This window comes from Chiloscyllium plagiosum, unplaced genomic scaffold, assembly GCF_037043375.1.
Source record: "Chiloscyllium plagiosum isolate Xiang-an unplaced genomic scaffold, Cpla_swu_hap1 HiC_scaffold_15, whole genome shotgun sequence".
Lineage (NCBI taxonomy): Eukaryota > Metazoa > Chordata > Chondrichthyes > Orectolobiformes > Hemiscylliidae > Chiloscyllium > Chiloscyllium plagiosum.
This window is the reverse complement of record NW_028270153.1, coordinates 30,411,560-30,429,446: the sequence shown is the minus strand read 5'-3', so window position 1 is coordinate 30,429,446 and position 17,887 is coordinate 30,411,560. Positions and strand designations below refer to the sequence as shown.

Here is a 17,887-nt window from a genome sequence, read left to right as displayed (position 1 = left end):
GTGTGATTTGTCTGCATAACACCCAAAACAATACTTATCGCTGTATCCCAATACATGTGACAATAGAACATAGAACAATACAGTGCAGAACAGGCCCTTCGGCCCTCAATGTTGCGCCGACCTGTGAACTATTCTCAGCTCGTCCCCCTACACTATCCCATCATCATCCATGTGCTTATCCAAGGATTGTTTAAATCTAATAAATCAAATCAAAGGGATTGGTGTGAACCTTATAGACTTGTTAAATTGTACAATGTGGACTGGGATAGTGGCAGAAGTGAAATGTTCCCACAGAGCAATTCCCCTTGCTTCCATATGTAAATCAGCTTTTTAGTCCCAAATTGTCCCCAGTTTTGCCACTTTGGTTTGCTTTGAGTCCAATAGAAGCCTTTAGGATTCACTTAATGCTGGCAGCAAATTAGATTAGATTACATTACAGTATGGAAACAGGCCCTTCGGCCCAACAAGTCCACACCGATCCGCCGAAGCGCAACCCACCCATACCCCTACATTTACCCCTATACCTAACACTACGGGCAATTTAGCATGGCCAATTCACCTGACCTGCAGGTCTTTGGACTGTGGGAGGAAACCCACGCAGACACGGGGAGAACGTCAGTCAGTCAGTCGCCTGAGGCGGGAATTGAACCCGGGTCTCTGGCGCTGCGAGGCAACAGTGCTAACCACTGTGCCACCGTGCCGCCCACAAATCTCTTTGCATATTCCCTCCTAGATTTTTCTATTTGCTTTTCTACTAATGGGTGGGAATTTCTAAGGAGTGGCAATCTCACACAGATTATCACTTTTCTCCTTCAATACTTGTAATGAAAGAGCTCTACATTTCGGATAGGAGATTCTGAATTGGGCTCCATAAGAAATATGGAGCTATACTTCCAATGTGACAAGTTACTCAGAGCGGAACAGTCAGAGATCGGCAAACTACACTCACTTTTTTTACAGCAGTCCACTGTCCAATTCTGAAATCTAAAGGTCCAGCAACACAGACAATGACATTGAAAGCTCCTGTGAAAAAGTAGTGCAGTTGGAGGTGTAGGGTGCAAGGTGGCAAGGGGCAGCAGATAAGTGATGGAGTGTTTTAAGTAGAATTGAAGTCAGGGCAAAATAATGGGGCTGGCATGGGGCAGGGATTGTAGTGTCTGGTCCTGGAGGGAGTAGAGGATATTGGTTCCTGGAAATGGGGGTGGGTCTGGCAGCAAGACAGTGATTGGGTCCAATGGAAGGGCAGGTTTAGGTCCACAACAGGAAATTAAGAGTCAAGTTCTGGGAGGATGGCATTGGATCTTGCTCTGGCTGTGTGGGAGAGTGATTCAGGTCTGATGGCAGGAGAATGGGGGAATTAATCAAGCAGTGTGGGAAAGGGTGAGGAATCAGGTCTCAGGATGATAGTAAAGGTCTGGAGGACATGTAGTTTGGGGTGTGTGTATTAAGTTGAGAGGGTCAGTTTAACAGTTACCTATGCCTTAGGTTCGTCGTCATCGTCACCTTCGTACACCAAGGTTGCGGTCTACAGGGCCTGCTTCTCAGCACACTGCTTTACGGCAGTGAGACCTGGAGCCTCTACTCCAGACAAGAGCAGCGTCTCAACACCTTCCACCTTCGCAGCCTGAGACACATCCTGGACATCAAGTGGACTGACTGAGTCCAAATACCTCTTCACCCTGCTCCTACAACGCTGTCTCCGCTGGGTGGGCCACATACACCACATATCAGATGGGAGGATCCCAAAAGACCTGCTGTATGGGGAACTGGCCTCCGGCAAGAGAGCACAAAGGCAGCCCCATCTGCGTTTCAAAGATTTCTGCAAGAGAGACCTGAAGTCACTGAACATGAATGTCGAGAAGTGGGAGGACGTTGCAAGTGATCACTCTCACTGGAGGCTGGAATTATGCAGAAGTCAAAAAAGAGAAGAGAAGCTGAGACTTTGAAGAAAAGCACACCCACCGATAAAACAGCACCAAGTCAACACTGACAAGTGCAGTCGCTGCAGTCAAGACTGCCACTCCAGTGTGGGCCTCTACAACCACAACAGACACTGCTCTACCAACATACATTGAAGCAAGGCTTCCCAGGTGCAGATCCATGTTCTCATGAGACTAACAGATGCCACCAGTTCATGCCTTAGATTAGATGTTTAATGCACTACATTTCCAGAGTAGTTGTTTACTAAGTGCAGTAGAATCCTCCAAATTCTCCAATTTAAATGGATACTTTTGGTGGGTTCTAGGAGTACAGGGAAATTGTCCAGCAAAATCTTGACTGGGTAGTTCATTCAGTGTGTGTTGCATCACAGTTCCACAAGGTCCCCATACACAACTCCCATGAATACTTCAGAAATGATAATTCAGCTATCAAAAAGTCTAGTCACATGAATTAATGATGATTAAATAATGAGAGTCAGCATGAATTTCTTACAGGGAAAATAACGTTCAACTGACTTACAAATTTGAAGAGAAAACAGAAAGGATTGATGAGGATAATGCTGTTGGTTTGATGTACATGAATTCTAAATGTCATTTGATACAGTTCTACATGATGATGTAAATAAAGTTAGAGTTTATGGAATAAAGAAGACGTGGGATCATGGAAACAACACTAGCTGAATGATAGAAAATGGAGAAAATAATGTTTAATGGATATTTTTCTCAATAAAGGAAGGCTTGTGGTGGTGTTCCCTGGATGCAGTATTGGTATCGTTGCTTTTATTGATATGATTAGATTCCCTACAATGTGGAGACAGGCTCTTTGACCCAACAAGTCCACACTGACTCTCAGAAAAGTAATCCACCCAGATCCATTTCCCTCTGACTAATGCACCTAACACTGTGGGCAATTTAGCATGGCAAATTCACCTAACCTGCACTTGTTTGGATTGTGGGAGGAAACTGGAGCATCCAGAGGAAACCCACACATACACAGGGAGGATGTGCAAACTCCACACGTATATTAATAAACAATTGTCCCATGGTGTGCGCGAGGGCAATTGCATAATTTTTGAATTGTTCAAAACTTGGAAACATTGTCAATTTTGAGGAGAATAAAAGACATTGACAAGTTATTGTAGTGAACAAATAGAGGGCAGTTCACTGTGGAGGAGCTTGAGGTGATACAAAGAACAGAGTAAATTAGAATAAACAAAGGGCTTTAAGTCTAAAGGAGCAGATTAAATTGGGTATATATGTGCATAAAGTCATTGAAGATGACAGGACAAGTAGAAAGCAGTTAACATAGTATACTGAATTCTAAACTTTATTAATAAAGTATAAAACATAGAGCACAAGAGCATGATGGTTATGCTGTACTTGTTTATGACACAAGTTAGACCTCGACTGGAATATTCCGTTCTGGAGCCACACTTCAGGAAGTGAATGCACTGGAGAGAGACAGCAGAAGAGGTTTACATAAATTTGATTTGGTTTGGTTTAACTTATTGTAGTCACGTGTGCCTAAGTACAGTGAAAAGATTTGTTTGTGAGCAGTACAAGCAGATAATAGTAAGCAAGTACATACAGATTATAGGGTGCTTAGACAGAGTGAGGCACACAAGTTACACTACACAGGAGGTGCTCAAAGCAAGATCAACCTTAACAAGATCAACATTAATTGAAATTAGAGAGAGTCCGTTCATCAGTCTAAAAACAACAGGGAGGAAGCAGTTCTTGAAACTGTTGGTGATTGTATTCAAGATTCTGTGTCTTCTGCCCGATGGAAAAGGTTGTAGGAGAGCATGGTTGTGTGGTAGGCATCTTTGATGATGTTGGCAGCCATTCTGCAGCAACAAAAAGTGTAACTGGAATCCACAGGTGGAAGGTTGGTTTCTGTGATGGTCTGGGCAGCCAACCTTCAATAGTTTCTTAAGGTCCTAGGCAGAGCAGATGCTGTACCAGGCCAATATGCCCTGCAAAGTGTACTTTCTGTGGTGCATCTGTAAATGTTGGTGAGGGTCATTCTGGACATGCCAAATTTCCTAAGCTGCCTGAACAAATAGTTCCAGCAATGACAAATCTCAGTATGATGAAAAATTAGAGAAGTTGGTACTGTTTTCCTTGGAGAAAAGACTAAAAGGCAATTAGGTAGAAGATTTGAAGATTATGACAAGTCTGTACAGAGCATTAAGTGAGAAACTGTTTGAACTCATAAAAGAATAGGTTTAAAATAATGTTCAAAAGAAGCAAATTCAGTGTGGGTAAATATCTTTCACAGTGAGAACTTAGGGTCTGAAAGTGCAATGCCTTGAATTGTGGTGGAGGCAGGTTCAACCAAGGCATTCAAGAAACCAATACATGATTATTAGAATAGAAACCATACCTAGAATAAAAATTTAAAAAGGCAGGAGAACTGCACCCAGTCATTATGCCCTTACAACTTGATGGGCTGAATTGGCTCTGGGGCAATTCTGTGGTTCTCTGAATGAAGAATTTGTGTGGTGTTGCTGTTAAAAGGGAACACTTTTTTGTTTCTTTTATGGTAATGGGATAACTTACCTCTCCTGATTTTGTAGTTTTTTGGAAGGAGCGTCAAAAAGGTAACAGTTGGCATTTGATAGTAAAGTGTGCCACTTGGCAAGGAAAACACCGGTGATCAAAGCAACGTGAGGAGCTCCAGCTCCTGCTCCGGGTGGAATCCTCCTCGGGGTTTCTGCTCCGGCTCCGAATCCAGCTCCGGGTCTTCCTTCTCATCCGGGGCAGTGTCGCTCGCGCCGAGTCCCCGGCGCTAATGGCTGACCGCTGTTGAGGAGCAGGTAGAGCCGCAGCAACGTTTCGACCCGCCTCTCGCTCGAGTCGCTCTGTGGCCCGGTTTGGGGCGAAGGGCACTCGGAGGCCGTACCCTGCGATCAGTGCTGTCCCTGCGCTGCGGAGAGGGCGCCCGCTCCTTGTGTCCGTTGCGCGGCCGAGCGCCTTGTTTGTCCGTTGCTAGGCCGCGGGTGATGGAGAGGCGGCGGCCGCCGGCGGGAAGCTCAGGTGAATGCGGGCAGCAAAGTGGAGCTCTCGCCGCACAGCCCGGCCGAAAGGTGTGGCCAGGCCGACACGGACTGTCCAGTCCGAGAAATATAGAGACGTGGAGGGAGGGTGTCCGGAAAAATTAGGGGTATGAGAGAGGGGGAGGGACAGTGTCCAGTCCTGGGAATGTAGGGGAGTGGGAGGGGGGAGGGACAGTGTCCAGTCCTGGGAATGTAGGGGAGTGGGAGGGGGGAGGGACACTGTCCAGTCCTGGGAATGTAGGGGAGTGGGAGGGGGGAGGGACACTGTCCAGTCCTGGGAATGTAGGGGAGTGGGAGGGGGGAGGGACACTGTCCAGTCCTGGGAATGTAGGGGAGTGGGAGGGGGGAGGGACACTGTCCAGTCCTGGGAATGTAGGGGAGTGGGAGTGGGAGTGGGAGGGGGGAGGGACACTGTCCAGTCCTGGGAATGTAGGGGTGTGGGAGGGGGTAGGAACACTGTCCAGTCCTGGGAATGTAGGGGTGTGAGGGGGGAGGGAGGGTGTTCAGTCCTGGGGATGTGTGAGGGGGTAGGAACACTGTCCAGTCCTGGGAATGTAGGAGAGTGGGAGGGGGCAGGGACACTGTCCAGTCCTGGGAATGTAGGGGTGTGGGAGGGGGTAGGAACACTGTCCAGTCCTGGGAATGTAGGGGTGTGAGGGGGGAGGGAGGGTGTTCAGTCCTGGGGATGTGGGAGGGGGTAGGAACACTGTCCAGTCCAGTCCTGGGAATGTAGAGGTGTGGGAGGGGGTAGGAACACTGTCCAGTCCTGGGAATGTAGGGGTGTGGGAGGGGGTAGGAACACTGTCCAGTCCTGGGAATGTAGGGGTGTGGGAGGGGGTAGGAACACTGTCCAGTCCTGGGAATGTAGGGGTGTGGGAGGGGGTAGGAACACTGTCCAGTCCTGGGAATGTAGGGGTGTGGGAGGGGATAGGAACACTGTCCAGTCCTGGGAATGTAGGGGTGTGAGAGGGTAGGAACACTGTCCAGTCCTGGGAATGTAGGGGTGTGAGGGGGGAGGGACGGTGTCCAGTCCTGGGAATGTAGCGGAGTGGGAGGAGGGAGGGACAGTGTCCAGTCCAGGGAATGTGGGGGAGGGACACTGTCCAGTCCTGGGAATGTAGAGGTGTGGGAGGGGGTAGGAACACTGTCCAGTCCTGGGAATGTAGGGGAGTGGGAGGGGGAAGGGACACTGTCCAGTCCTGGGAATGTAGGGGAGGGGGGAGGGACGGTGTCCAGTCCTGGGAATGTAGGGGTGTGAGTGGAGGGAGGGACAGCGTCCAGTCCTGGGAATGTAGGGGTGTGGGATGGGGAAGGGACAGTGTCAGGTCCTGGGAATGTAGGGGTGTGGGATGGGGAAGGGACACTGTCCAGTCCTGGGAATGTAGGGATGTGAGGGGGGTGGAGGGACAGTATCCAGTCCTGGGAATGTAGGGGTGTGAGAGGAGGAAGGGACAGTGTTCCAGTCCTGGGAATATAGGGGTGTGAGAGGAGGGAGGGACAGTGTCCAGTCCTGGGAATGGAGGGGTGTGGGGGGGGGGAAGTGACAGTGTCCAGTCCTGGGAGTGTAGGGGAGTAGGAGAATAGAGGGACACTGTCCAGTCCTGGGAATGTAGGGGAGTGGGAGGGGGGAGGGACACTGTCCAGTCTTGGGAATGTAGGGGTGTGGGAGGTGGGAGGGACGGTGTCCAGTCCTGGGAATGTAGGGGTGTGAGAGGAGGGAGGGACGGTGTCCAGTCCTGGGAATGTAGGGGAGTGGGAGGGGGGAGGGATGGTGTCCAGTCCTGGGAATGTAGGGGAGTGGGAGGGGGGAGGGACGGTGTCCAGTCCTGGAAATGTAGGGGTGTAAAAGGGGGGAAGGACAATGTCCAATCCTGGAAATTTAGTGGTGTGGGAGGTGGAAGGACAGTGTCCAATCCTGGAAATTTAGCAATGTGAAGGGAGGATATCTGCCCCAGGAGTAAAGGGGGAATGTCTAACACAGTGATGTGTACCTGTACTGGGAAGATCCAGTCAAAAGGTGTAATGAGGTGTGTTTTGAAAGAGTTGCAGCTGAGGAAAATTTCTGAGAGGAGAATATCTGGTTCAGGGATGATTTGTTTATGAAGTAGGGATGGAGAGAAGGAAGCAGGTGGAGATGAGGGGACTGGAAGGTTGCTCCACAAATAATGTTGTTAAGCGATAGAAAGTTAAGTGGCTGGTCCAAGAGTGGTTGGAGATAGCCAACAATCATCTCGAGAGTGGTGAGAGATCATTTGAGTTGGAGTGGTGGGCGAAGGTGTTCAGCACATAGAGTACCTGTCCATTTGTTGTTCTACTACTTTCATAATTTGGTTTTCTGCCAGCCAGTTTTGTGTGTTTTAAACACTGAATTTTGCATCATTACTTCAGTGCATTCTGTGTTATTCTTGTAGTAATGTATTTCAAGTTCTAGGATTCTTTATGTACTTTGTGATGTGTTCATGCTTATCTGAATGCACTGCACTAATGTTTGAATTACTTTAAAGGCGCTGTCATGGTTTACTGAAATTTTCCTCATGGCTGCGTAACAATAATTGGAAAAGCAGTTGCACTGAGGTGAGTATAACTCTACCACATACCTGTTCTCACAGTAACATACAGTTTAAAGCTTCCTTGGAAACAACTTCCTCTCAGGAGCACAGGTGCAAGCAAATTCAGAAGACAATCTTCATTTGTAAAGTTGTATTTTACTGCAGTGCATACTGATTATTTCTATGAAACTGCAAGTGTCTTCATTTGTGTGTAATATCAGTGAGAATTTTGAGAATCTACTTTGTGATTCCACTAAGCTTAAAAAATACGTCTTTTGACTCTGACATTGCTGCAAGGATTCCACTACACCGTAGCAGTGTGAAGCCAGATTTATATCTGTCTTTCACACATTAATCTATCGGATGTTCATTGGAGGGACGAGAGTTTAGTGGCTTTGTTGCTGCCTTGGTAATCACTGGGGAGCGTTATCTGAAGTCCTGAATCTCTCCTCATGATGGAATTTGAATTCAACCAAAAATCAGGAATTAAAAGCCTAATAATGGCTATGAAACCATCATTGATTTTTGGAAAAGCCCACCTGGTTCACTAATGTCCTTTTGGGAAGGAAATCTGCTTAGCTAGCTACGTGCAATGGAAACAGTTCTAAGCAATGAGGGAATTCCTTGTCCCACTGCATTTATCCAGATCATAGGACTTCTTTGGTGCAGGGTAGCGTCCCTATCACTAAACCAGGAAGCCCGGGTTCAAATTGGACTTGTTCCAGAAATGTGTAATAACATCTCTTAACAGGTTGATTAGAAAAGAGCACTGTGCTTAACAATTAACTGCCCTCTGAAAAAGCCCAGCAAGCCATTCAGTTGTCTCAAACCACTAAAACGAATCTCAAGGAATGAAACCAGAAAGTCTGCCAGCACTGGAACTTTCAATGTCACTGGGTCAAAGTCCAGGAACTCCCTCCCTTAACAGTTTTGTGTTTGAACATGAGATGAACTGGGGAGACTCAAGAATTCAGCTCCACCTAAGCAAGGACAGGCAATAACTACTGGCCCAGATAAAATGCCCGTATCCCATGAAATGGTTTTTAAAAACTTGTGATACAACTTGCAGTTATTTTCGAATCACTCTGGTCAGAAATGTTATTATACATCTCTGAACCAAGTGGAACTTTAACCTAGGATTCCTGGTTTAGTAGTAGGGATATTATCTGACACCATAGGGGTTCTTTGATTTGGATTTCATATTTACTCATTAAAATTAAACAAATAATACACTGTAGGATAAGGAATTCCCTCATTGCTTGCAACTGCTTCCATTGCAATGTGAAGCCACAGAATCTACAAAACTTAATTTCACTGAAATTATTATGTATTTTCTAGACTTCCATTGTGAGCTACTAATATCTCCTTCGGAATTACCTCATCTGAAGTGTTGAAATTTTTTTTGTATTTTGATTCACTTGTTATGTTGGCTTTATTTGGTTTGTACTGAAAGTTTAGGAAACAGTGAGAGAATTTAATTTGAATTCTGCGATTCGTATTTCTCTCAGGGCCTTTTCTTATTCCTGAGAGTATAATTAGAATGAAATCAAGATTCTCAGATGTGTAGTATGTTGTAATTTGTTCATCTTAGCTTTCCCTCTATTTCTTAAATGACTTTGCTCCATCAGTGGAGGAAGAGAGTAAAATTTGTCCGTGACCAGGAATAGTTTTCTATAATTTGATTTAATTTGATGTAATATTAACAGTTGTGACTGTCATGGTTACTTGCTCCAGCTTCCTCTATCCAACAAAATATGTTTAACCCTATAAATGCAGCAACAATATTTTGAAGATGAAATTTGGTTTGTGTTGGAATAACTCTGAAGTTACATGTCCCTAATTGAAAAATTTAAGTTTGTATTTTTTATCCGTCCTCACTGTAGAGGATATGGACAACATTCCAGAAGCAGTGAGTTATCACGAAATGAAAGAAAGGGAGAAACTTAGGGTGGGGGGGATTGCATTCGTCAGAAAAATAATGGAGTAAATTGTTGGAGCTGTGGGCTGACAAATGAACTTGATGGTAGAGTTTTAAAACAAGTAGCTAGTGAGATTGTTGATGCATTGGTTTTAATATTCAGAAGCTCCGTTGGTTTGGGAGTGACCTCCTTTGGTAGGAAGATTACAAATGTATCTCTTACATTTGAAAAGTGGAGGGAAGCAGAAAGCAGACCTGTTAGCTCAACATCAATCAGAGGGAAATGGTTAGAAGATATTATTATTGATCAGAGATAGTCAACATAGTTTTATCTAAAAGGTGGTTGAGGGCAGAGCAGTAGATGTTGTTTACTTGGACTTTAGTAAAGCCTATGACAAGATTCCTCTGAGTAAAGTTGCATTACATGGGATTCAGGGTGTGCTTGCCATTAGATACATAATTGGCTAAACAGCAGGTGACAGTGATGGTGAAGAGTTGCATTTCGGACTGGAAGCCTGTCGTCAGCAGTGTTCCACAGGGATCGTTTCTGTGTCATCTTATGGGCAGGCACTATTTCGTTTAGATAATCAATTATTCGGTTAATCGATTAAATGCCTTTCCTCTGGGGCTTGGAGTTTTTAAACTCTGCTCCCCGTTCAGGAGACTGCAGCAGCAGCACACAGAGCGCGAGGCCCCCACCCCCCAACCCTGTGCAACACCTCCCCCCGCCCCCAATCCCGTGCAACACCACCCACCACCTCCAACACCGCCCCTGTCCCCAACCCTGCGCAACACCGCCCCCCTGCCCTCAACCCTGCGCAACACCGCCCCCTGCCCTCAACCCTGTGCGACACCACCCCCTGCCCCCAATCCCATCTAACACTGCCCCTGTCCCCAACCCTGTGCTGTATGACTCTGTGACTCGAAGTTATAGAACTTGGATAAGTTCAGGGTAATCAGGCAGAGTCAATAAAATTTTATGAAAGGAAAATCATGTTTAGCCAATTTAACCAATTTGAGTTCTTTGAGGAGGTAATTCATGCTGTGGTTAAAGGGATACTGGTGGTTGTATTGTTCTTAGATTCCCAAAAGCATTTGATAACCTGACACATCAAAAGTTATTGAGGAAAATAAAACTTCTTGGTGTAGTATATTAGCATGGATAGAAGATTGGCTGGCTAATGGTTCACAGAGCGTACATGTAAATGGGTCTTCTTCCTCAGTTTGGCAATATGTAATGCACGGTGCTATGACCTCAATTATTTACAATTTATATGCATGATTTAGATTGACGGATGGATAGCATGGTTGCCAAATTTTGTGACAGCACAGATTGCTAAGAAAGTTGAAGATTATTTTAAGTAAGAAGGCTAGAAAAATATGTAGTTAAATGAGTGGACAAAGATGTGACAAAAGGAGTATAATGTGGAAAATATGCAATTATCCATTTGGGCAGGAAGAATAAGAACGCAACATGTTATCTAAATAGAAAGAGATTGCAGATCTGAGCTGCAGAGGAACCTAGGTGTCCTTGTGCATGAATCACAAAAAGATAGTTGCGGCTACGCCAAGTAATTAGGAAAGTAATGAAGTGTTATCATTTATCATGAGAGGCATTGATTATAAAAGTAGGGACTTGGTATTTGTTATACAGAACACCCACAGACTGCATGTGAGTACTGTGTACAGTATTGGTCACTTATTTAAAGAAAGATGTAAATGTGTTGAAGGAGGTTGAGGCAAGGTTTACCAGACTAAGACCTGGAATGTATGGGTTGTCTTCTAAGTAAAGTTGGATAGGCGAGGCTTGTATCTGCTGGGGTTGAGAAAAGTAAGAGGTGACTTAGTTGCAACGTATTACAACCTGAGGGGTTTTGATAGGATAGATCTGAAGAGAATATTTCCTCTTGTGGGAGAATCTAGAACTAGGAGATATTAACTGGTTAAATGTCCATTTAAAAATAACATTTGGTCAAACCTTTGCTCTGAGAGTTGAGAGTCTTTGGAACTCTCTTATGTGAGTAGTGGAAGTAGAGTCCTTGAATATTTTTAAGGCAGAAGTAGAGAGATTTTTGTAAACATGGAGTTGAAAGATTATCGAGGTAGGCTGGAACATAGATTTGAGGTTACAATCAGGTCAGCCATGATTATATTCAATAGTGGAACAGGCTTACAGGGCTGAATGACCACTACACCTTCTGATTTCTCTCTCTTCTGAATGGAGTGCGCAGAATTAGATGCAATGCTCCTGTTGAAGTTAAACCAGTGATTTAAGGTTCTTCATAATTGCCTTATTTTGTATTTAGTGTCTTTATTTATAAACCATACTTTCTATTTTTTTAACCACTTTCTTTGCTATGTGCAAGCATTTGTTCACATAGTGCTATGGGTCCATCTGCTCTCTGATATCCTTTAGGATTGTATCCTTCATTTTACATTGCCTATTCTCATTTTCCTTCCAAAGCATGTTACTTCATACTTCGCTCCATTAAATTTGATCTGCCACATGGCCTGCCCAGTTCTCCAGCCTGTCTTCCAACCTTTTCAATTATCTCATTATTTCTCCCCCACAGTTCAAAGTGCTTCCAAGTTGTGTCTCATTAGAATTTTGAAATTGAGAGTTTTGAAATCTCCTCACCGAAGTCTACATCATGAATATACGTCAAGGATAGTGACTGTATATTGATTAATGTGGAATACCACCTGTGCACCTTCGTGCAATCCAGAAAGCAAGCCCCACTGCTACTGTCTGTTCCTGTCACTCAGCCAACTGCATATTGATGCTACTACTTCCCTTTTAATTCCATAGTTGGACAAGTTATTTAAACAAGATTTGACTTCAAGAAATCCATGCTGGCTTTCCTTAATTAATCTGTGCTGTGCAAATTACTGTTACTTTTGTCCTGGACTGTTCTTTCTAACAGCTTTTCTGAGATTGAATTGACGGGACGGCAGTTTCCTTGCACCATTTTTGAATAAGGTTGTAACTTTTGCCACAAGTGCAGAGAATTTTGGAGAAGATCAGGCATGGCAGGATCCACAGAGACAAACTGAGTTCACAATTCTGGTGGAGTTGGAACATGTACAGGTTGGAAGGATTGAATTTCAATAGAATTGGGCCATTGTCTTCGTAGGGTGGCTTAACAGTTTGATTGGGGAGGATTGGAGAATTACAAAAGTTTTACTCAAGTAAAAACAAAATTCTACAGATGCTGGTAATTTGAAACAAATATAGAGAATGTAGGAGAAACTAAGGTCTGGCAGCATCTATGGAGAGAGAAACCGAGTTAATATTTAGAGTCTGATTTGACTTTTTATTTGTTTAACAAAATAATTGATGCTAAAAATATAAATAGTAGGGATAGTTGACATGTATACTTAAAGGCATCTGCTTCTACTGCTAGTCCCTTTGTGTTGATTGCAGTGTTTTTTTTATTTGATGCCTGCTGCTTTCTATCTAGCTTTCAATCATCCAACGAACTCGTCCCCTCAATCTGTTCAACTCCACAACCAACTCTGACTACGGAATTCGGCTGAAAGTGGATAGTATTGTTGGGTGGGAGAAAACTTCATAGGCTGTTGACCAGAAGATGTAGGCAATTGTTTTGTCTTCACACTGAGGGTATCTTTCATTGAGATGTGGCACTACCACTGTTCAAACTGATGGAATAAATAAATACCCTGTAGCTCAAAACTGCGTATCAGGTGATAGTGGACCAACAATAGAATTGTATACCACCAAAACGTGTAACTTCACAGCCCAGCATGTAAAACAACATTTTGTTTTACAAGCCTGTAAAACAACATTTTGTTTGTAGCTTTAAGCAATTCCACAACCAACTAAATCGCAAAGCTTTGCAAACCAATTGTATCCTGTCACAAAAGATTCTAGGTTCTTGAGCACAAGGTGCCTCTAATTTGTTTTAGCATTAGTGCCAATTTATATCAGTTGTCCATGCTCAGTAATTCAAAGTGTCAGCATAGGGATATTTGTGCTGTGCTGTAACCACCCTGCGTTGATAGAATATTGCTGAAGCAGCTAACAGAAGGAGAAGGTTCCATGAACATGCCTATTCTCAATAGTGGCAGATTCCAGCAAAAGTGCAAAAGACAAGGCAAAGCATTTGGAAACATCTTCAGCCAGAAGTGCTAAATGGATGACTTTTGTCTTTGTCCAGAAGTATCCGTCATCACACATGTCAGCCTAAAGCCAGTTCATTTCACTTCAAGGGACAGTTGAATACATGGGAAAGGACGCTGACAGTATCCCAGCTAGTACTAAATTGTTGTCGTCCTCATCAAAATCTTGAACCCTGCCTACTGATCAACATTATGGAAGGACATTAACTACATGGACTGTAATTGTTCAAGAGTAATTGCAAGCATCTCAAAAATATGTTCGTACCTCAAGAATAGATAAAATAAAAAGCCAGGTCTGATTATATAAAATCTTAAACTTATTGATTGATGGCATGGAAAATAAGTAACAAAATAAACTGGGAGATTTAATCTTTTAGTTTAAATTTGGCATAACAATACTGAAAATGTTAAAATGTTTTAATTGTATATTTTTGAGCAGGGAGATTTTTACAATATTCGGTGCAAATATTGGTTAGGAATAGAATCAACTTCAGTTGCTATTAAGCACTGTGCAAGTTATTGAGTTTTTCAATTAACCTTCTGTTCACCAACTTTAATGAAGATTTTGAAGACTATTCGTGTTTTTTCAAGATATTGCATTGCCTTAGTTTAATATTGGTGGGTTAATTGAATTTAGTATGAGATTAATGAGTTTTGAATCTCTTCTACAGGTTGCTCACTGTCAAGAATATTTCTTAGCATTTGAACTTGATCACAACACACAATGTCAAAGTTAAAAAGTTCTGAATCGGTTAAGGTGGTTGTGCGATGTCGGCCAATGAACGAGAAGGAAATTGCAGGTGGCTTTGGAAGAATTGTTGATATAGATGCGAAACTAGGTCAGATTCTGGTGAAGAACCCTAAAGGAGGTCCAGGTGAACTACCCAAGACTTTCACATTTGATGCTGTTTATGACTGCAATTCTAAACAAGTAGAATTATATGATGAGACCTTTCGACCTCTTGTGGAATCTGTTCTCCTGGGTTTTAATGGGACAATCTTTGCTTATGGGCAAACTGGAACGGGGAAAACCTACACTATGGAGGGTGTCCGCACGGATCCTGAAAGGAGAGGTGTCATCCCAAATTCCTTTGAGCATATATTCACGCATATTTCTCGATCACAAAATCAGCAATACTTAGTAAGGGCATCATACCTAGAGATTTACCAAGAGGAAATAAAAGATTTACTCGCGAAAGATCAAACTAAAAGGTTGGAGCTAAAAGAAAGGCCAGACACTGGTGTATACGTCAAAGACTTGTCGTCTTTTGTGACAAAAAATGTGAAAGAAATTGAACATGTTATGAATGTTGGCAATCAGAATCGATCAGTTGGTGCCACGAACATGAATGAACATAGCTCTCGTTCTCATGCCATCTTTGTTATAACTGTTGAATGCAGTGAAATTGGACTTGATGGAGAGAATCATATTCGTGTTGGAAAGTTGAATTTGGTAGACCTGGCGGGCAGTGAACGACAAGCAAAAACTGGAGCTCAAGGCGAACGGTTAAAAGAAGCAACAAAAATTAACCTTTCTCTCTCAGCGTTGGGCAATGTCATATCCGCACTCGTGGATGGTAAAAGCACTCATATTCCCTACAGAGATTCAAAGCTAACTCGATTGCTTCAGGACTCATTGGGAGGGAATGCCAAGACTGTTATGGTGGCAAATATTGGTCCCGCTTCCTACAACTGTGAAGAGACACTTACCACACTACGATATGCAAATCGTGCCAAGAACATCAAGAATAAACCTCGTGTAAATGAAGATCCTAAAGATGCACTTTTGAGAGAGTTTCAGGAAGAGATAGCTCGGCTGAAAGCTCAACTGGCGAAGCGGGGTGTTGGCAAGCGAAAGAAGAAGAATCGAAGGAGGCAAGGGGGAGAAGGAGAGGAGGAAATTGAAGATGATGATGGAGATGGAGAAGAGGATGAGGGAATTAAAAATGAACCTGAATACTGGCGGGAACAACAAGAAAAGCTGGAGAGAGAAAAAAAAGCCATCATGGATGACCACAGCTTAGTGGCAGAAGAAAAACAGAAGCTGTTGCGAGAAAAAGAGAAGAAGATGGGAGATGTGCAGAGAGAGAGAGAAGCTTCTGAGACTCTTGCCACTAAAATTAAGGTATAGTAATAAAGTATTGCAATAATCCTTGATTCAATTGAACGTCATTGCCAATACTTTGGAGTTGGGTTAAATAATTTTAAAACATTTCAGTTGAAACAGAACTTTGCAACATATTGTGTTGAAGTATAATGTTTGGCACACTGTTATCTTTGAGATTCAATGCAGTCTCTCAAACTGCTTTGGAAGGAAATTGCTAAAATACTTGCTTCTCTCAAGTCAGCAGGGAATCAGGAAGCGGAGTAATTATATTGGTTTGAAATGTCTTTCCATTTCCTGTCTCAATAGCGTATAAGTCAAATAACAAATTCTGATTAGTTTTGCTCAGTTATTAAGTCTATTTTAAAGGACCATGCTAATAGAAAGATAAGCAGATCATTTTATTGAAAATATTTATCTTAGTTGTTGCCAATAGAGTTATTTGATCAGGGTTATTAAAATTGCATAACTAAAGCTTTCAGTAATGAAAGTCATGAGTGAATTTCATTATTTATTTAATTATCAGTATTTTCAGTGTTTGTTTATAACACCTGTGTGGATTCGGTTTTGAATGAAATGTTTTTAAAAAGGCTGAGTAGATGTCCAACCTGACCAGTTTGATATAATTGAAATCAAAATAATAGCATACGGGAAAGGTTGGATACCAAATTTTGTGCTTTTTAAAACAGATTTTGCACCTATCTTTGTGACCAAATTGACAAACGCTATCTTATTATCTGTCTTATTTTAATAAAAGTGTGTTTCAGTTTTCAATTGATCTTGTAGTAGTATCACCTGAAAATTTTCTGAAACCACTAGAAATTGTGGGCATCCGCACAGGAGTGAAAGCTAAGTGGAAGCTTAAGTTAAAGTGGGGTCAGAGGACAAGAGGTTTTGAAAGACTTACATTTTTCTTGCTTTCTTTTGTAAGTTTCCATGTCCAGAATTGTAATGGAAACTCCACAGATAAGCTTGTCATTTTTCTAATAATTTATTGGTACTGCAACACTGCCAAGTAGATGTGATTGTGAAGTGTCACTTTTATAGAGGCCAATTGTTTTACAAAAGTGAACAGGAATTTGATGTTAGAAGATGTTGACTAAAGTGCATTTAAACGTAAGATATTTCTGTAGAAAGCGAGTCAGTTTCCCATGGTATGCACATGGTAACTCAGAAAAATAGTTGCTATTTCACTTGCATTTGTTGTCTTTGTAGCTTTTCTTCCTGCTTGTTTTCTCTTTCACACTCAAGTCATGACCATCTGTTTGTCAATGTAAAAGGTGCAAAAGAAGAACAACCTCCTCAGCAGGGGCAGGACCTTTAAAGAGTAGAAAATCTGTCTCTCCAGGGGAATGGTTTTAGTATAAAACGTTTGCCTGTGAGAGTTCATGAAGGTCAGTAATCTGCCTCAGGTTGGGTAAGAACTGTTAGAAAGAGTGTTTGAGGGTTGATATTGTCAGTACAGGGGCCTCTTGGTTGCTCATGATCTGGTATTTAACAGAAATTTTTAAGAGCCAGTAATCTGGGTGTAGGAAAGTGAAGTAGGTCATGGGAAAAAAGGGTTTCAAGTGTTAGAAATCTTCAAGTATAGGATTCATTGAGGGCCAGAAATTGCCATATTGGCGGATAGGATTAGAGTGATTTGTGACGGTGGGAATCTGGTTTAGTGGAATTGGCAGTTGATTCTAATAATGGCATGTGAGTAAGGTATTGATTCACAATTATTCTTTATATAGGTATACATTTAATAAGTGTGTAATATTTCAGGGATAACAGACTCATGATGTAGCATTGCAAATCAGTGACCTGTGTGGCACATTTACTACTTTGTTATAAAGCAACCTGTTCTCTGAATCACTGTGAAAATTTTATACTAAAAAAAAATTAAAATATTGACTTGTAAAACTGATGATATTGTGGTGCCTAATTATTGTGAAATATTAATCAAATATGAGAAAGCCAGAAAGCTGAAAGTTCTGATACTTGAAATATAACCAAAATATTTTGCACGTCTGTCACCAGAAAGGTGGGTCAGTATTTTACAGGTAGACCATCAGAATTACTGCAGGTTTGGTTTATTTTGAAAAAGATCCCAAGGCACTTCACAGCAGTATTATTGAGCCAAAAGGAATATTTAGAAAAGGAGCCTTGGAATGTTTGTTTTGAGAAGGATCTTA

General features: G+C 42.6%; 1 protein-coding gene across 2 annotated transcripts in view; it reads left to right on the top strand.

Moving 5' to 3' along the window:
* Window positions 1-4,670: 4,670 nt before the first annotated feature.
* The window catches only part of kif3b (kinesin family member 3B), a 47,553-nt gene continuing 34,336 nt past the window's right edge, over window positions 4,671-17,887 (top strand). Inside the window, exons 1-3 of one of the 2 annotated variants that reach the window (XM_043710508.2) lie at window positions 4,671-4,979; window positions 7,504-7,573; window positions 14,278-15,731. In XM_043710508.2, coding sequence (XP_043566443.1) covers window positions 14,331-15,731 — 1,401 coding nt within the window. In that variant the 5' untranslated portion in view covers window positions 4,671-4,979; window positions 7,504-7,573; window positions 14,278-14,330. Of the gene's footprint in view, window positions 5,030-7,503; window positions 7,574-14,277; window positions 15,732-17,887 lie in introns of both variants that reach the window. The other variant, XM_087994844.1, reaches the window with a different exon arrangement.